General features: G+C 40.6%; 1 protein-coding gene across 4 annotated transcripts in view; it reads left to right on the forward strand.

The window, feature by feature from the left end:
• FBLN1 (fibulin 1) overlaps positions 1-20,768 on the forward strand; it is an 88,752-nt gene that overhangs the window by 38,919 nt on the left and 29,065 nt on the right. For all 4 annotated transcript variants that reach the window (XM_085570078.1, XM_021529922.2, XM_021529923.3 and 1 more), the window contains 8 exons: positions 5,337-5,472; positions 9,759-9,930; positions 12,222-12,281; positions 13,952-14,053; positions 15,589-15,726; positions 17,888-18,025; positions 19,535-19,678; positions 20,475-20,603. In XM_085570078.1, coding sequence (XP_085426204.1) covers positions 5,338-5,472; positions 9,759-9,930; positions 12,222-12,281; positions 13,952-14,053; positions 15,589-15,726; positions 17,888-18,025; positions 19,535-19,678; positions 20,475-20,603 — 1,018 coding nt within the window. In that variant the 5' untranslated portion in view covers position 5,337. The remainder of the gene's footprint in view (positions 1-5,336; positions 5,473-9,758; positions 9,931-12,221; positions 12,282-13,951; positions 14,054-15,588; positions 15,727-17,887; positions 18,026-19,534; positions 19,679-20,474; positions 20,604-20,768) is intronic.

Below are 20,768 nucleotides of genomic sequence, written 5' to 3' on the forward strand. Positions count from 1 at the left end.
CGAAGCTTTAAAAATGACTAAGTAAAATTGGCATCTTGGAGCATTATTTTCAAATATCAATATTATTTTATTCCAGTTATACTTGCAAACTGGCATGTCTGTGAGAGGTACAGAAAAACCACTTTAGGATGTCATTTCAGACACAAAGGTCAGGACGAAATTCTATTCCTAATTGCTGGTGTGACTGGAGCCAGAATGAGCACTGAGGGAGCATGATTCTTTTTGCAGGCCCATGAGAGTATTGGCACTGATGTTCTATTGTAAATGCAGGTGAACCCAATGGGAAGAAATGGTGATGTCTGACTCAATTCAGAAGGCTGAATTATTTCTTTATTATAACTATGCTAAAATACATTAATATACTATATAAAAGGAGGATACTAAAACTATGTACTACTTTGACTCCATTTCTAACTCTAACTCAACTCCTGACCCTCTCTCTCAAGTCCAGCCCCACGTGGGTTGGATTGGCCATCAGGCTCAAACAATCCTCACCTGAATCCAATCAAGCAATCACCTCAGGTAAACAATTCTCCAAACACATTCCACAAGGAGCAGAAATAGAAATAGTTTTCTCTTTCATTTCTCTCTGTGCACCTCTGTGAAAAATCCTGAGAGGGAGAGCAATGTGCTTGCCACAGTGTTCTACATTTATTCCTGCTGCACAAAGATGGGGACAGAGCTGAGGTCCTTGCTGAGGTCTGGGCAGGTGAGAACAGAGGATTGAGAAACAAGATGCCTTGTTGGTTGCAGATTTTCAAAAGGACTTGGTTCCTCCCGGACTCCTGCATGAAGTGGGAGCTGCTGGGGGCTACATTTCAGCATTGCTGTGGTTGTTCAAACCCTAGCTGGAACCCCCTGACGTGCAGTGCAGTGCAGTGTTGACCATTTGACCTGAGTGCTCTAGAAAAGCCTCGTCCCTTGATGCCAGGGGGAGTTGCTTGCCCTGCATAGTTCAGCTTCAGTTTGCAAGGTTAGCAGGTGAATATAAGGGGAAAACACATTCTGAAGTGAGCAGGCTTGATGAGTTCCTGAAATAAAAGGGATTTTTGTGCAGTTACTGTGCAACACAGAAGAGCATGGATGTGAGTGCTTTCCCCAGTATGCCTTACAAGAATTTTCACTCTTGTTTTGAAGCATCTGTTTGGATTTGTAATAGTGGTGTTCCAGATTCAGCCCCTCCCTCAAAGGAAGCCTACTCCTAGAGTCTCTTGTGTGAGGAACCAGCTGCCATATTGAGTTAGAATTGCATCCCCTTGGCTGTTTCCCAGCCATTTAAAACACATCCATAGTAATCACAGACCCATGGAATGGTTTGGATTAGAAGGGACCTTAGAGATTACCAGTCCCAACCCTTGTCAGGGGCAGGAACACCTTCCACTGTGCCAGGTTGCTCCAAGCTCCATCCAGCCTGGCCTTCCAGGGCTGGGCAGCCACAGCTGCTCTGGGCACCCTGTGCCACTGTCTCACCACCCTGATGGGGAAAATGTCTTCCACAGAAAGTATTGTTTTCCAGCATTTTCCAGAATTTTTCCAGAATTTTCATTCTCATATCTGCCGTGCATCCTGGAAACAAGGGGACAGTTCTGGGTCCCAGCACATCTGCAGCACTCTCCTCCCAAAGCCCCCTGTGGCTCCTGAGGAACCAGCTGTGCCAGTGTCACTCACTGAGCCTGGTGTGCCTCAAACCACAGACATACTTTTCTGCCCTACACAAGATGAGCCAGACCATGTGTGAAGTTCCCAAGTTGCAAAAATCCCTCTGCTTGCTTACTCCTGCTTTAAGCTGAATCAATTCTCTGGGCCCAATGTCTGCAATCACTGTGGTTGCTTGCCCCGCACGTGATTTTATCTCATTGCATTATCTGGACAATGTCAGTGTTTATCTCTGTATCTCTGTGACTCAGTTAATACAAGTGTAGAATTTTAATGAGTAATATCTCTGGCTGTCATCACAGTGGATCATTTCCCATTCATTCATTTTCTCGTGGTGTGGTTAAACTCAGGGCAGCTGGAAAGAGCTGCCAGTTAATTTTGGAACTCAACCTGTCCAATAAGTCTTCTTCCTTTCTAAGTGAAGCGTTTCCCCTGCACAGAGCTCTTAGCAAGTGAACTTAACATGCCAGAAACAGTCTGTCTCCATATGGTATTTGCATGCCTTTAACAATGTGTAGCCTTTCTGGAATTACATCAGGAATAGCATCATTTACTAATATTGCAAGAATGCACACTGAAGAATCTAAGGCTGGAAGACTTAGCTTGTTTTTGCAAAATCATTCTTTTTTATTTTGATATTTTGTCCAAGGCCTTCCACTGTACACATGAATAGCACTGGCATAGCTTGAAGGAAATAGAATGAGAGAGAGAGAGGGTAATAAAAGTAGATCAACAAGACATTGTTTTCAGCAAAAAATTAAATTTTAGTGGTTTTATGAAAAGAAATAAAAAATAGATTATTATGAAATCTGTGCTGGTTTAGGAGCGCATTCTCTAGACAGGAGAATAATAAATGTGAAAATATTGTGGGTGTAAATGGGCGTGTAGATTTTCATCTGGAAATTAACTCCATGAAAATCAGCCACATTGGTTAAATTTTAACAGAAATTAAAAGTGAGACTATAAAACATGATTTCTTAACTTGATTTATAATCAAATTATCTAGTAGTGAAATAACTTTTAGATCAACATTTGAAACAATGAATAAGGATTTTTTAAATGTCTTGGTGATTTTTGTTCACTAGTGAGCCATGAATAAAACTCATCCTTCAGAAATGTATAATTTTACCTGAAAAACCCTGAAAGAATATCAGTTATGAGGCCTCATGCTCCTAAAGATTCAATATTTAGTGTTACATAATATCTGCCATATTGTGAATACCTGTTTATTTTCAGAAAAAGTCTATTGCTCTCTTTTAGCTGAAAGTCCAGTCAGAATAAGGCAGATAAAGAAAAAGCAGCTTTTGGCTTTTTAAATTATTATTCCTAATTAAAAAAAAAAAAAACCAACAAAAAAAACCAACCCAGAGTCATAGAAAGGTACTACTTTATTTTATTTTTAGAGACCAATATTGTAATGGTCCATAGGCTGTTAATGGTACTCCTGGAAGGTATAACACCACAAGACAAATCTAAATGTCCTACTGGCCAGGGAGACACTTGTGCCTTAGGAAAGACAGGGAGAGACCCTGCTCATCTCAAACTCCCTGGAGCCTGCCTAGCTGGCTGTGGTGATCTCTGGCAAACAGCAGCACCTGGGCTGGAGTGCTGAGGGTAAAGGAAATCCAGCACTGGGTAGGGATTTCTAGCATTATTTTCTCCCATCCTTCAAGGACTTCTGCCTCTGTTACTGCCACACTTGTGTTTAGAGTCTCCAGCAATATTTGCTACCAGCGCAGCTTGGCTGTAGGATATGGGCAATGAAGTGTGATTTTATTGTTGTTGTTCTCAAAATGAACAAATGGTATTTTAATCTAGCATCCAATTGATGTTTAATTCCTCATTACATTTGGGGTGGACCACATAACTTATGAATACAGCTCTGGGAAATCTTTTAACAAACTTTCTTGTTTTGGTTGAAATTGCCTGTTTTTTCAGAGATTTCAAAGAGTTGGCTTGTGTTTGAAAAAAAAAAAACAAAAACAAAGCCACACCAGGAATCAAACAGATCTACTGAAAGACTGCTGTTGTTTGTTTATTTGTTTGCTTGTCTGTGGCTGACATATCTAGCTCCTCAAGAGAATCTGATGGGGTAAAGAGGCTGGAAAGTCTCAGCTCCCACACTCTTGGGCTTGGAGTTCTGTTTTTAGAGGCTTCCAAAGCCCTGAAAGTCAGACCACCCCAGAGCTGGGCAGGGAATGCAAATTCTGCTTCAGAGGGAATTTCAGCAACAAAAAAGCTACATATTCTTCCAAACTGGAACTAAATCAGATATCAAAATCTTCAAATATCCTGCCAAATAAAGTTACTGTCCAGTACTTAACTTCTTGCTATGATTTTAGAGTCAATTTTGGAATAATTTGTCCATTAATTTATCCTGGCTTTTAGTTCCTATGCATTGGAATATCATGGCTGTTTTTGTCCAGGTGAGAACTGCACAGTCAGACCACTGCTAATGATGGAGCTGTATAATTCTAGAGTGGTTTAGGTTGTAAGTGATCCATGTACAACCTAATAAATAGTAATTGGAATCTTCAGGAAGGTATCTTGACAACCTGGCCTCACCTACATGCACAGAGATGTACAATCTCAGGGCAGTACCTACATGTCCTCTGCTTTTAGTTGCCCGGCCTTAGAGCTGAGGGAGTCCTTCATCCCACCTGGGAGCTGAAAAGCAGGAAAGCTCCACCAGAGGGGATGCATGGTAAGCCATTTATCTCAGGTGGTGGTGGGAGAAGCTTGTAGTTCAGTAGTTCCACTGACCCACTCCTTTTCCTGATATTATCAAAATTTCCAACAGTGGAATGGAGAATTTTCAGGAGTACAGGGTATTTTTTCTCTGTTTCCCAGTGTCTGTAACAGAAAGTAGTGGTGGAAGAGTTTTATCCACAAAACTACCCAGCAAAGCAGAGTTACACATAAAAGCAGAGTGGAGAGAGGAGAAAAGTCTTCACTGGGCTTTGTATTCACATGACAGTAGCAACAGGACTGGAGGAGTTTAAAGCCTCCTCAGGCAGATTTTTTTTCCCCTGCAGGAACAAGTTTCCAGTTTTTCCACTGATGTTGAGATAGAATGATTTACTCAGCAGTGTAACAAATCTAAGTTTCCTGCACAATTTTATCCTGCCTCCTCTGTGCAGCTCCCTGCCCTGTAATACTTTTCTTTCCCTCTTCTTTCTTTTCCTCTTGTTTGCAAGAGACTCTGCTGTTTCTCATTGTGACTGCCCTTGGTATCTTCATTTCCCTCCATTATCTTTGGGTGTCCTACAGAACAATGCTCTGATCTTCCTTCCACATGCCATACTTGTGTAATTTGGGGCAACAGGTAGACTGGGGTTGCAGGCTTTCACAAGTTTCAGGGCCTGACATCTCCCTTCCATCAGCCACCAGCTGTCACAAGAATGCCAGAATGCAGCCCTCAAGTCCTTGAGCCCTGAGGCAGGTGTGGTTGAAGTTACCCATTTGTTTTAAAAAGTTGCCAGGACAGGCTGCGAGGTAGATCAGCAATGAAACTGTATTCACCATGTCCCACAGACAATCTGCCTGCTCCCAGGGAATCTCTTTATGCTGTAACAGCTCTCGCACAGAAACCCCTGTCCCTGTGCTAATTGCCAAATGTTGCATCCTCTGTTCTTGAGCCACAAGTGACAGTGTTCTCCCTTCCTTCCCTGCGGCGGCAGCATGACCCAGGTGCAGTGCTGCCTCAGCCAGCTGCAGAAGCAGTCCTGCTCCGACGGGCTGGAGTTCGCCAGCGCGCGCGAGGAGTGCGACTCGCACGTGCCCAAAAATTCCACCTGTGAGGCCGAATACTTCAAGGTGAGGCATCAGAGATACGCCTGCTTGTCCCAGAGCACTGGAATTGAGGTTATTTCTGGTTGACCCTGAAGGTCATTTGACTCAGTTTGCTGTGCATGAACGTTTTTTCCCTGCCTGTACAGCGTGTCTCTGTTAAGGTTGTTGGCTTTGTCCTTCCCTTTGGGAAGTGGAGTCCTGTTCAGCAAAGCAGACTGTCACATTGCATCTTAACTAAAGCAGAGGGGAGGATGCAAAAGGGTGGAAAACGTTGAGTGTGTAATTGCGCAGGAAACTACTTCTGCATGAAAAGAAGACATCAGTGCTCTAGTGTTGGATGGGTGAGAAACTCAGACACATTTCAGACTTCAGCTTTCACTAAAGCATTGTGGCCTAAGGTCAGACTCACTGGTTTTCAATATTGGTGGTCCAAAGGGGTAGGAGTGAAGTTAATCCTCTTAGAGTACTTATAATTTCAGCTTGTATAAGTGTTCTGAGTTAACATGACTTTGATTTACAGCTGGATGGAGAGATCTGTAAGCCTGTGATACCAGCATTTGAATCAGGATAAAAATGCCTGTTGTTGGCATCTGCAATTAATCTGTGCCCTGCCCTCCACCTTTATTACTGTCTTTGTCTCTCACTGCCTGGAAGGGAGCATAGTTATACCTTTCTCTTGGAATATTTTTGGAGTATTTTTGGAAAAAACTGCCATCAGTAAGATCATGACCTTGTCCATGAACCAGCCATGAACAACTTTGGTCTTGTTATGGATTTTTTTCCATGGTGATGAGAACAGATGGGAATGATTTTAGTTCTTCCCAGTGCTTCAAGATGCTGAATGGTTCATTCACGTAAAATAAAAAGATGCTGAATGGTTCATTCAGTTAAAATAAAATAATCTAAGATACAGAGGATGGCAGACAGTGTCTGACAAGTTTCATATTCTAGAAAATGCTGGCTTGATCTCCTGTCACTGGGATGTCACTGATTGTAGGGCTGGGAAGTAATCCAGGTTCTCAGTGGGATTAGAAGGAAGGTAACACATGCTGATGAGGCTGACACTGTTGGGTTCTCCTGAGTCTGTCCTCACGGGATTCCCTTGTCCCACGGTGTCTCCCAGAGGGATCCTGCATCAGTTGATGATGTCCAGGTCTCAGCACAGAATTTCCTGTGTGCAGCCTTTCCTATGGGAAGCACATCCCCCTCAGTCTGAATGTAGCACAAAATAATATTTCACTGTCTATGTCACTATTTTGACGGGCTCTGAGCAGATGAACAAGGACTGATGGTGAGGACTCTGCAGATCCAAGTGCTTGTTACCAAAGATTGGATTTTAGCAGCAGTACTCTTTTAACCACATGCCAGGAGACAACTCTATAGAAATTTGACCACCTTTAAGGTACTTGGACATTTTCCCCAAAATTTGGCATAGGTAATTTTCAAAGGTTGAGATCTGTCCTTATCTCAAAAGTTTTGTCATGAGTACTTTGGTTGTGTGTAATAGGTGAGCAAAAAATTGTATTGCTTTGGACTGTTAAAAATATTTTTAATTTTTGTTTAGCTCTTTAAGAGTTTTGGAAAATTCCTATGAATTATTAGTGGGCTTTTGGTTAGCATCTAATGGATTTCAACAAGGGGAGAGACCTCTTGTGGACAGATACCAAAAGCAGTGTTACTACAGGATTCACACCAAAACTGGCGACTTAAATCCAAACATAAATAATAAAAAATATTGTAAAACTTTGTAAAATTTACATAACCGAAAGGCCTTATTAATCTAAAGATCTTCAGGTGCTTCCTAATCACAGGAAAAATTTTATCTTCAAATTTCTCACATGTAAATTTACTCCTTATTCCTTTCTGTGAGGAGGCAGTAAAGGGATCATAGGAGTTCAGGTAGGACACAGCTGTCTACTGTCTATTCAAACACAAGGAGCAAGGCATGGCTTTGAAGCTGCATGGGATTTTCCTAATACCACAGGAGAAAAAGTTTGCTATTATTATTGGGGTGACTTAAGAAGCAGAGGCCTACAGGTAGTGAAAGGGTAGAATAACAACTTGATTGTTGGGTTGCATAATCCATGAAAGCAGTGATGATTCTAGCAAATAAGTAAATGGTCATCAAATTTCCAGGCAAATGGCAGCCTTTGGAAAATGGCTGCAAACACCTCAAGAACTCAATATGAAGGTTAGACTGCACTCCTGACTAAAGTATCAAAAGCTTTCAGATCAGGTCAACAACCAGGAAAATTGCTGTGGAAAAGGAAACATTGAGATTAGTTATACCAGGATCGTGCTAGTGGTAGTTCCATGCTGCTTTGTGTCTTGGAATTCAAGAGCACACCATGAACATGAGTTAAAATCTCCTGTGTTAAAGTTTGCTGTGCTGTTCCCTTTCCACAGTGGGAGAACTGAAAGTAAAGGTGACTTTCCAAGTCCACATGTGAAATATGTGGAGCTATGTCCAGGTCTACAGAGTCCTGAATGTGCTCTTCATCAGCTTCTCCATCTTTTTTAATGAGTATCTGCTCTAATGAGAGTTTCTACTCTACCTCTAATGAGGTATAGAAACATAAATTATTCTCATTATCGAGATGTTAAATCAGGATGCATTGTGCACAGATAGAATAAATACAGGTTGGAACAAATGGTTCAAGGCACACAGTTATGTTAATTGTAGACATGGTGTCTTACAGATATTACAAGAATTTGCAAATTCTGTACTCGAAGTTTCACATGAGCTGGAGACAGGATTTTTAGGTCGAGGCTCAACCTTGAAAGAAATAAAGAACTTAAGGCTGTTCAGCAGTACAAAAAAGGGCAAAATTAATGATCACTCTTCAAAAAATTTTAAGAGAAGCTCTGTAACTTCCAATATGAACATCCTGTGACAAGATAAAGAAGTGGACTGTCTTCCAGAAGAAGCCAGTGAGGGTACCAGAATTATATAATGCCAGAATCAGTCAAGGCATCAGCCCATTTAATAACTCAAATAAGATTTGGTTATCAAAAATGTGCAGGTTTAAGTCAAGTAATGAATCTTTATCTGACTTTCATTTTTTGTCTTCTAATTTATGGTTGGGAAAATTGCAAACTGACAAAATTATTGTCACGTATTTAAGAACTTTGAGAAGGATGCCTCAGGGAATTGCTTGGTATGTTAGAATAAGTATTGCCAAATGTTTCAATCATCAAGGGTTTATTTCTAAAGTAGTCCAAAAAAGCCAGAAAAGATGGAATTATCCCAAACATAATAGGATGAAACTGGAGCATCTGCCAGTGGGTGGAAGCAGTTGGAGGAACTAGTAAAAAAAGTGGACAGTAGGAACCATCTCACCAAACAAGAGTAAATAAGGGAAAACATGTATCCTGGAGACTGGGAGGGCATGAAAACAACACCCCAGGAGATGAGGCCAGGAGAGAGGAATTCCAGCCCTACAGCAGTCTGCAGCACAGAAAAGTTTCTGTGGTGTCTTTAATGACATCATACAGGATGGAATACTTGCATACTTCAGGATGCTGTTACTACCTTGACTTCCTGCTGCTCTAAGTTTTAATAGTGCCTTTCAGTTCAGTACAAAAAAAGAAAACACGTAATTCTTTACAAGGGAAAACTTAGAATGTAGGCTGGGACAGACATCTCAAAGTAATGCAAACCATTTCATAGTTGCCTTATTTTTAGCAGGTGTGGTTCTTAAAGCACCAAACTATAGAAATTTAGTTGAAAGTTTAGTTATTTTATGTTCCATCTGTTCTGTGTAATGGCGCAGGCAATTTTCTTCAAGCAAAATAGAGTCTGGAAGACCAAAAAACTAATAAAAAAGCTTAAATTGGCTTTCATGTGACAGTAACAATTGGCAGACACCAGTTCCAGAGAACCGAACACTTTTGCTGCTTTCTGACAGCAAGGCAGAAAATGGAATAAATGAGCAGCATCTTCTCATTTTAAAATAAAGAAAGCCTCCACAATATTAACTTCTGGCTGGTGTTTGAATCCAGGCTGTGAAGGCAGGGAGTAATGAAATCCCATGCACGTGTGGGGAGTATTGTGGTCCTCCACATGAGCTTGCACACCCCTTCTCACATACACAGTGTTCTGAGAACCAAACCCAGGTTCTGTGCTTGGCCAGGTGCAGAGCTCATTGAACTCCACAGAGGGTTAAGAAATTAGAGCCCAAGTATACAAGGAGTTCTTGAAGAGTTTGTAGAAAATTCTTCATCAGTGCCAGGGTGAGATAACTACTGACATCATTATCAAAGCTCACATTGCTTTGACTTTGTTAATATTTTAATTTTCTTTTTAACAGACATGTTGTTACTGTTGTTTGCTGGGAAAGGCTGCCCAAGTTCAAGGACAGAGCTGTGAACCCAACCCGAAGATAGGATATCAGTGTGGAATTGTCTTCAGAACTTGCTGTGGGAAAGGTCAAGAAGGCATTGATCTGTCCATCAGTGATTATGCTCCTAAAAAAGAGCCAGGTATTTTACTGTATACTTAAAAGACTGAGACAAAATGATTCAAGGTACAAGGAGTGTTTTCACTTTAAATTATTTCTGTTGGAATTCCTCTAATTTGACATCTCATCTGAGTAATTTAATGATGCGTGTTTTGGAGCTCATCTTTTTGGCTGAAAAAAAAAGTAACAGCTGAAAGGCTGTTGTTGAAAATAGGAGGCGGAAAGAGCTCACGTTATTTCTGGTATCAGAACTTAAATGTAAAAGAGCTTATTTTGGCAACTAATGATCTTACTTTGGAAGCTGAATATAAGCTATTAAATTTAATGGCATTTTGCCCACTGAGAAATGTTTAATTAAAATGAAAATCAACAAACAATTCTTAGAATTGTGTTGAAAAGCTAGAGGGCCTTTGCCAATTCAGCAGAATGCAAATGTTGCCATTATGTGAGAGGCAAATGCCTAAAAAGCAGTGGTATTTGAAATACCTGGACTGCCTGGGACAACTAAGATCTCCAGGAAGTGTGGAAACTGTTTCTTTTGATATTGTCAAAAAAGAGGAATACCTAGATGGCAGCAGATCCTGACACCCTTAACTATACCTAGTCTACAGAGCTGAAGAGAGTGAATGGCTACAGACTGAGCCTTCTAGACTTCCATTTGTTTTGGGTATTTTTCCCCCCTTTTTCACTTAGACCTGAAACTGCAGACAAGTCATGGCTGTGTGGTGTTGCCCCTCTCACTGGCCACCAAGCACAGAAAACACCATCTGGCTGGCAGATCACAAGCAACAGATTTAGCACTGGCTGAGGTGACTGGTCTGAGAGATCCCTCGTGCTCAGGCATCTCTGCTAATAAGAGAAATTTAAATTTGCATACTCAGTGTACCTGTATGGCATGAGACATGTGCCATCTATAAGAACTGCGAGCATGGTGTAGAGCATTTCCCTGCTGGCCTTTATGGGCGAGTGGCACACACAGCAATCATTAGTGTGGTTACTGTGGTACACAGAAGAGCCACTGTGCATTGCAAAATTGGGGCTGTGTCCACGAGCAGGGCAGGACAATGTTCTCATCATTCAGCTGAGAAACAAGCAGGCGTTTGGACATGCATCAAATAACCCTACTGACAACAAAAATGCCTGTAGAAAGGCAGAGCAAACAACACAAATAGACACTTCGGTTTGTTGTGAAGGGGACATGAGGCTCCACTTTGCAAGGCAGATTTTTGGACTAGAACCTTGTGTTTGTTGTGCATGAAGGGCATTCTGCTGCAGGGGTAAGGCAAGCTGGTTCTCCAAGTCACATAAAGTGTTGTCCACCGGTAGGACTTGATGGTCTTGGAGGGCTTTTCCAGCCTTGTTATTTTTGTGATCTCTGGTGTTGTGTCCCCAAAGGCCTGTACCAAATCCAACCAGACTTGGGCAAACTGATTCCATCAGCTCTACATAACTGAGATGTGCCCCTATGGCTGGAGGATCAGTTAACCAGCCCAGCCTCATGCCATTGCACAAACACTGCTTTCACATCCTCCATGCGTCACCTGCTTGTAAGTGACTGCTGGTGGAATGGGCTCAAGCACAGTCACTGAAACAAGCCTAAGTTTCCAAGTCAGTAAGCAGAGTATTTTGGGATTGTGTTTTTGCACACTACCAACCTACCTTTGCCCCTGTGTTCAAAGTTGTGGAATTGGAGAAAGTCCATTAGCTGTTTCTTTGGGGATGCAGTGGGTTCAGGATGTTTGGCCCTTACATGTCCTCACGTGGAGAGAATGGACTCTTGGAATGTGTATATGTGGCAGGAGAACCGGAGATCAAAACTCTCCAATGTATATAAGTATATTTGAAAGAATGCCTAAGTATGTGCCCAAAAACTTAGGTGTGGAGTTTTTTTTGAAATGAAGTCTAAGTAAATAACTGAGGTTAATTTGATTTTCATTAAATCTCTGAGTACCCCAAGCTACTATAATGTCAGTGAAAGCCAAGCATGCCTCAACAACATGACTTATGAAAATGAGGTTAAGCTCTGGTTAAAAGTCTGACATTAAGAACCTGTGTTTGAAAATATCAGTCCATATGTAATCTATGATCACAGTGTGACTTTCATATTGAACCAGTCAGATGGAAATTCCCTATGGCCATGATCATTTGAATGTCAAATTTAAGTAAGAAATAGCTGTAAAATATGTAAATAATGCTTTTTAATTTTATTCTGGTTTGTCCAAAATCCTGATGTGAGTTCCATCCCAAGCACACAGTGTTTTACCTTAAAAGAAAAGTGCTTTCTCCTCTAATGCCTATCTCTCCTCTTTTTAGTTGAAATTTCAAAGGAGGAACTAGACCAAGAAGATCCTTATCTGCATGATGGCTGCAGAGGTGAGTCAAGGACTAGTCCTGCTAGCTCTTTTGTGATTGCTTTCAATAAAGTAAAGCCAAATTAGATATAGAGATTAGCCAAAGCCTTTTGCCTAGGATATTTATGGGTAAAAAAAAGAGCCTTTCCAAGGAGTAGTGGTCCATTATGTGATGCCTAAATAGTGCCCAACTACAAGAGAGGTATTGTCTCTTGCAGTGGAGTTCATTTTACCCAACTGAAGCTGAGGCAATACATTTAACTTCTAGTGGGTAATACCTCAGAAGTGTCACCCCTGAACCTGTGGAGTACTTTGGATTCTTCACAACATGGTGATCCTATATTAAATATGTGCATCATTTATTCTTCTCTTGGTGTTTGAATATCAGGGTGTTTGAATATGAAATTAAACTTGTTTCTGTTTGAGATGCATCACCTGAAAAAAAGGAAGACAAAAGTGGCTGTTGTTCTGATTAGTCATGCTGCTCTGCCTCCTTGGAAATGTGCATTTGGAGAATTGCTCTGCTAAGTATTGTGACTTTTTATTGCTTGTCAACATATGATTTACATGTCTGTAAACCTAAGCCAGCAGTGATTCATTGTTATCTGCCAGCATTTCAGAACTCAGAAATGTATTTAGGATAAAATCAATTGAACAGGCTTATATTCCACTTGAAAAATTATTTACTGTCCTCCCTGTTCTACAGCTGTTACACTCTGGAGAGAGTGGGAACATCTACCAGGTCGTTAGTCAACCAGAGCCAACAGTGCCTCTCCTCCTTGTCTCCAGTTGCTAATTAGAAGAGATGACATAGAAATATGTGTTACATTATTTCTTTATGTAATCAGTTGTTGTATTTTTCAGTTAATCAGCTGCCTGCAGGAGATTTATTTGTATTGCTAATTGCCAGTTGGTGGTTCTGTCTACACTGTATTTTCTGATAAACTTGGCATGCCAAAAGTACTTGTAATTTTCTGACCTTTAACAGGGGAAACTTAAATTTCCTAGGCAATGGAACTTCCAGCAATTTGTTTTGGAGCACCTTCATGTTACATGGGGAAAATAATTCTGTTCTTCTAACACTCCCACTGCAGGTTTTACTGTACTGTCAGGATGGGGCTCACAGTATTAGCAGAGGCTATTGATCTCAACTACAAAACTATGGTTCAACCTAATTTTCAGCGATGCATTAATAGCCCTGTCCTCATTAGAAACTGTTGTACTTAAAAAATTATTTATAACTTATTATAGCTGCAATTGCTCACATGGATTGTGCCTATCGCACACCTTTTGTTTAATGCCTATCCAGCCATTCTAAAAAACAGGACAAGGGTTCTGTTTGCACTAAGAATATCTGCAGCCTTGCAACAAGTATTTGTTGTTGGAAGTATATAACCTTTTATCTATTTTTAAAATATGAAACATTTTAAATATTAATTTCTATTTTAACAAGGTCAGAAAAAGTTTTCTTAATGATGAGCTAAAATTTGTGTAAATTCTCTGTAGTATTCTGTTTGTCAGAATAACCCTTTTATTAATTTTTAGAGCTTTCAGTGCTTAGCCCTTTCTTTCATTTGTAAATGTGTATTAACTTACTTTCTAAATAAATCAAATATCCTGTAAATTAATGGTTTTTCTCCGATCCTATGAAGAGCCTCTTAATTACATGAGACCTTTTAACATATCCATTAGGTGGTGGGCCCTGCTCTCAGCAGTGCAGAGACACAGGATCCAGTTACGTCTGCTCCTGCTTTGTTGGCTATCAGCTTCAACCAGATGGTATCACCTGTGAAGGTAAAAGAAATAAAGCCATTGTTTTGATTATAAACATTCTTGTTTTAAAAGAGCAAGAACAGATACAAAAATACCCAGAGAGAAGTGAGCAGAATATGCTTATGTCAGCTGGGGAAAGAGGTAGTCAGAAAAAGTTGATTTGAATGGAGTGCTGAAATGAGATTTATGGGAAGATGAAGTTAAGAGAGGGTCAGTGGAGAAGTTAGAATGGTGAAGAGGCAGAGTTTGAACTTCTTGTTGTGAATAAAACCAAAACAGAACACCTATTCTCTCTTGTAAACGTGGATTGTTATTGATAAGGGAGATAAAATAAATAGAGTAGGATTCTTCAGCTTGTTAAGGACTCAAGTGACAGAAAGGATTAATGTTCTGGATTCCATAAGTGGCATGGCAATTGTCAAGGAAGGATTGTTAGTTTCTCTCAGAAGAAGAAGGCCCCAAGGCTGCCGGAGCTCCAGGAGCATTTGGACAGCGCTCTCAGGGATGCACGGGGGGGATGGTTGGGGTGTCTGCAGGTCCAGGATCTGGACTCAGTGATCCTTGTGGGTGCCTTCCAAGTCAGCATATTCTAGTCTGTGGCATCACATGAGGTGGGCTGGGATAGAAGTTGAATTTGACTTCAGGCATGTGCAATGTGACATGTGGTTCTGAGCCCAGGGTCCTTGTTGCTGAGGGACAGGAGCCCTTCCAAGGCATGGTTCACCTTGTCCATACTGCATAGTTATTCAAGGATGACAAGTGTTCTAGGTGAAGAGTGCCTTTCTCTGTCAGTAACTGGAAATGCAATCTTAAGTACCTCAGATGCAAACTTCAGAATATAAAATAAATATTGATGATTGGTCAGATTAACACTAACCTAGCTACACATATAAAAAGGAAGAGCTTTTACGTTTAATACACATGGATGTCAGATTTTCTTACACATTCAAAGTTAAAATGTAACAGAAATTCACAAAGGAAATGTCTATCAGTAGCTGTGAAGTAGAAAGACACAACTTGGCTCAAAGAGCCATCAACCATATGTTGGTGGGATGCAGAGCAAGGCAAGGATTTCTGTAAGTTTGCCTCATTTATATAGTCACTATAATCCGACTATGAAACTACTGAGGTTGGAAAAGACCCTAAAGATCATTGAGTCCAGCTTGGACTCAAAACTCCAAACACTGCCAACTCCACCAGCAGACCATGTATACACATCCTAGCTGTGACAACAGAGACATCAGCTACTGCTCGACTCAATCAGATGATGTTGAGTCTTTGCTCTCGCTCAGTGCAACTTCCTCTTCTTAAGTACACTGTGTCAGCAAGTCCTGGTGTCAGCAGGGTCCAAATGTCTTTGCTGGCTCATGCCTAGTGACAACTGTGTAGCTGGATGTGAACGTGAGGCCAAATCCACACCTTTGAATTCAGCTGCTCAGAGCAATGCCTGGCTGGAGGTGTCCCACAGCTAGCCTTCGACCTCGTCTCTTCCCAGTGACTTTGTGCTTCTTATTTACTCTTTCTTGTTTACTTTTAAATAATTTTTCATATTGTAGATATTAACGAATGCATCACTGGGACCCACAACTGTGGGATTGGACAGACCTGTGTCAATACGTTGGGATCCTTCCGCTGTCAGCGGGACACGAGCTGTGGAACCGGTTATGAGCTAACAGATGACAGCCGCTGCAAAGGTATGTCCTGTGCAGAGAAACTGGACTCTTCCAGGCTTAAGTTAAAAACTAAACACATCATCATGTCGTGCTCTTTGGCCTTCGGTAAATACACACGGAACTGAGACACACACACTTCAAGGACAGCAGTTTTTCCACTTGTCACCTCGCAAACAACCAGATCATGCAGCTGGGGGCTGCTGCAAAGGCTTCCAGGAGAGAGAACTCTATTTCACACTGGCAGCCTGTGTTGCATGTTAGGAGCTGGTCTGGGGACTAAAACAGGTGATTACCAAGGCCAAGAACTCACACTATACACAATACCCTGGAGATTATTTCTGGCTGGCTCCAGTGTGGTCTGTGGAATTCATCGCTCATGTGTGAGTGGAGTGCCTAAATCCTGCTCTTGGAGCATCTCTAATGGTTTCATTGCACCTGCATGAATCAAGTTTGGACATTCTGGAGTGTGAAGCAAAGCGTGGCAAGTGGAACAGCCAGGTGATTCAGTTTGAAAATGTGAAGGTAGATGCATCTTTAGAAAAAAAAAGCGAGCTTTTATCCTTAGGAGGTTACAAAGGGCTTAATTTCTTAATCACGGCATTCCTAGGGATTTAAAAATGCAAAGGGGTTAAAACCACTTTCTTGAATAGCTGTGCTTGAACACAAGGGTAATAGTCCTTCTTATTAAAAAAGTTACTTGTTTCAAGTTCCATCCAGCTTAAAGAATTCCCTTATGCATCTGTAACTTCCCCTGCCGTGCTGCCTTTACAGAGATATAAATTAGCAGCAAACTCCAGTTGATGTGGAATTAGTTTTCACTATGAGAAAGCCTGTTGCCCCTAAGCTTAGATTGGTTTATAAATAAACTAATTTCATTCCACTGAGTAAATTAACTCAATAAAAATTTTAGGTAAGGTTTTAATGTAGGAATTGATCAGTGATGAATAATAAATAGATTGAATAAAAAAAGCTGATGAACAGACTCCAATGCTAAACCTGCAGAACATCATGCAATGTTTTTGAAAGTATCATGGTGTAACTATGATCCCTTTGAAGTAACACTTCCATTGGTTTGAATGACATCAGATTTAGGCCAACAAATAGCTTACTGGCAAGTATTAACATATTTCTCTGTTGGAAAACAAGGAGTACAGATAGTAAATTATACCTGCAACTAATGTTAGAAAGTTCTTATCTGGGTAAGATATGTTAATAGTGTTAATTATTAATGCTATGTTAATAGTGATAAAAAGTCATGTATGGTTTTTAAATGCCAAGCAATATGACTGAGGTGTGCTACATGTAGAACCCTGCTAAACCCAGTTCAGTATTAAAGCAACCTAAACTTTAGATCGTCTCTACACTCATTTTTTAAGTCCCACAAAGCTCTAGGGCTACTGTTGTATCAACTGCATGAATGAGAAAGCTGAGGTATCCCTTTGCTGCAGAGTTTCTGTATTTTGATATCTTTAGGAGATTTCATCCCCTTGCAAATTAGCAAACATGAAATTTTAGTTGCTTTATGTGGACAGGACTACATTTGTGAGTGAAGCCTCGTTTGCTACTGTCTCCTTTATCTGCTTTATGTGAACAGTAATTTATTCAGAAATATTCATTGCCTATTCTGAACTGGAGTAGAATATTAAAATAAGCAGAAGTCATATTATGTGCATTTTAAAGCATGATAATGCAGGGATATTGCAACCCTTAATATGGGTGGGAATTGAGGCCAATTATTTAACTTACAAAAAAAAAATAACATCTGCATTGGATTTAAAGCTAAAATTAAAATTGCACTTGGGTAATTAAATCTTCCTGGCTTAAATCTAAGCACGCTGCTGAATCAAGGCTGTGCTTTGAGCAGTGCTGAATGTTTTGCTTTAGGTACTCTATAATAGTTTTTACTCATTTAGTTGTGAGAACTAAACTTGTAAAGCATAATATGCACAGACACCCCTATATGTAATATTAATAATGAAATAGTAAAAAAATCTTTACCTATCTGGTTTTACTGAGATCTTTTTAGAGCTAATAAGTCAGATTGATCCTGGATCACAGAATTCCAGGAAGGTATGCTGAGGATTAATATGAGTGATGATTTTAGTTATGTCTTATGTTTTAAATGCAATGAAAAAAAAACCTGTCTAACTCCTGCTAACAATTTTTTTTTGTGATGTACCAGATATTGACGAATGTGAGACTGGTACTCATAACTGCCCCCCCGATTTTATCTGTCAGAATACTCCAGGATCTTTCCGTTGCCGACCCAAGCTACAGTGCATGAGTGGGTTTATACAAGATGCACTAGGCAACTGTATTGGTAAGGCATGTTCTTGTCTTGGGGATTGCTCAAGTGTTTCCTATTCTTGTCTTGGGGATTGCTCAAGTGTTGTCTGTTCTTGTCTTGGGGATTGCTCAAGTGTTGCCTGGGAGAAAAGCTGTAGTTTCACTTGGTATATTCTGAACTACTCAAGCTATTCTTCATCTGTGTATCCATTGGTCTTTCCTTGATCCCACAGGTAAGACTGCCAGATGAAAATCATTTAAATAAAAGACTTAAATATTAGATCACTATTTTTAATGAGATTGCGTTACCTAAGGTGGTTAGCTGCTTAAGCCTTTGGGTGTTTTATCTGAAAAAAAAAATTGTAAAAAAGTTGTCATATATTTTATCTAGCTCTATCCAAAATGTTTTAGCCAAAGGTTTGTGTAGAAAGCTGTAATTATGCCATCCTCTGGAACACCCTTTGATAATAGTCTGCTTGGTTTTACAGGCATGTAGATCTTTCTAGGCCTGTCCCACGTTATAGCCCATCAAGAATCTTATTGTGTATGAGAAAGATTGGACAGTTATAATGTACTGTGAGGAGGAGTTTTACTTTAAATACTGATGGCAATCTTGTCAGGCCAATGCCTTGTTTCCAAGACTCCCCAAAACCAGAATTATAGCCTTCATATAAATGCACTAAAATTACTATTTTCCAGCAGATTTATATGGGTTTGTCTAATGTGACCTACAAATCTATCAGTTACTCCCTTGAGTATTATTTTCAAGTCTCAACTTTTAATTCCCCCATTGGCATAGCAAGTCTTGGACTTGTGGAACTGGCCGAGCAGCAGCAGCTGCCAAGTTGCACTCATGATCAGCCCCTTGTTCTCCAGTAGTGTTGAAATCTGACACTGGAAACAGACTGAAAACAAAACTGCAGCCTTTAAAATGAGGGGGGCAGTGCCTGTGCACAGCAAGCCCTTTGAAAGCACATGCCTGCCACAGGTAGTGCCTGCTCCATGGCAGCTTTTGATTAACTTGCTGTCATGGGCATCAGTAAAGCCACTTCAATTTGCAGCAGCAATAGTTACTGCCCGTAAAATGCATTTGCTCAAAACATTTAGGCAGTTTCACAGCCTAACTTTATGCACTGGGAATCAAATGCTGCTCTATGTGGAGTTGAGGGGATTTTGTTGTTGGATTTGTGGTTCTGATCATCATGTAGAAGCTAAGAGCTCAATCAGAACACATGGACTGAAGCAGAATTGGTTAAGCTGGTGAACTGTTGATCAATGCTTTGTATGTTTAGGAGAGACTTTTAAAGGCTTTGAAACAAATAGAAGTTCTGTACCAAATTTCCACTGCTTTTCAGGGCTATTTATGGCTTTTATACTTCCCCAGAGTTGACTCTGGAAGTATTGTGTCAGTGAAGCTAAATGTCACGAGTAGTTGTCTTCTCCCATAGGCAGAACTTGAACTTTTCTCTGAGGGGTTACATAATGAGAGCATCTTGCCTTGAACCTCTGGAGACCAGAAAGAGTTACACTGACTCTCTTGCAGATATCAACGAATGCCTGAGTGCCAACACGCCGTGCCCAGCTGGGCAGATCTGTATTAACACTGATGGCTCCTTTACCTGCCAGCGGATCTCACCCAGCTGTGGCCGAGGTTACCACCTCAATGAAGATGGAACCAGATGTGTAGGTGAGCAACAGCTGGGGAAAAAAAGCAGTTCTAAGGAAATAACTCACATAAAGGATTTATGTTTACTAGTGTCTTGCACTTTGTCCAGGTTTTTATCACTCCCACAGTCAATTCTTGGTCCTGTTCTTTCCCTCATGGCAGTCCCAGCAAGTGAAGAATGACATGCATCCACCCTCTGTCCTTCATAAAACTCATGAAACCCTATGTTTTGAGGAGTAATGATTATCAGCCCCATAAATAGCATTGGCTGTGACTGTGTCAATGGAACAGTGCTGTGTGGTCCCAAATCTCTTAGTACAGAGAAATAACACAAGATCCACTTAATGTCCCACAGAAGCCATTCAAGTAACACTGAAAGACATTCTTGCCTTTGGCTGGCTTTTAACTGAGGTGGTTTTTGCAAAGACAGGCATTTTTGTGTGTGTTTTCAATTTCTGTGAGTGGCTTGTCAAAGCACTACTGATGACTCTGGATCTCAAACATCTTAGACTAGATGAAAATCTGATCCACAAATATGAGTATGCATAATGAAACAATTTTGCACCTGAATTCCTCCAAAGATTGCTTTCATCCCAAGTCCATCCACATTAAGGACACCTTAGAACTAACCTGGTTTGTATTAATGGTTTCGACTTGTGACTCTGATCTTGTAAAAGCTGAGAGCATGGTAACATCTTGTTTTCTGTTTCAAAACACTATAACCACCAGAGGACAAAAAAAAAAAAAAAAGTTAACATGTTGCTCTTCTCTCAGCTTGCATAGTTAGAAGTGTAACTAAAATCACTTTTTGTTTTAGATGTGGATGAGTGCTCATCCTCTAACCAGCCCTGTGGAGAAGGGCACATTTGTATCAATGCCCCAGGCAATTACCGCTGTGAGTGCAAAGCTGGCTACACCTTTGATGTCATCAGCAGGACTTGCATTGGTAAGTTGCAACCTAAATACGTGCAGCCATAGCACTTACAAAATGATCCTGTGTAAAGAATGTTACTGCTCTGTGCATGAGCTCTGTCATCAGAATGTAAAATTGACTGCTATATTATTTGGCTGACTCTAAAACCGTACTAAATAATTGCTGATACTTCAAAGG

The sequence above is a fragment of the Lonchura striata genome, chromosome 1A (assembly GCF_050655825.1).
Source record: "Lonchura striata isolate lonStrDom1 chromosome 1A, ASM5065582v1, whole genome shotgun sequence".
Lineage (NCBI taxonomy): Eukaryota > Metazoa > Chordata > Aves > Passeriformes > Estrildidae > Lonchura > Lonchura striata.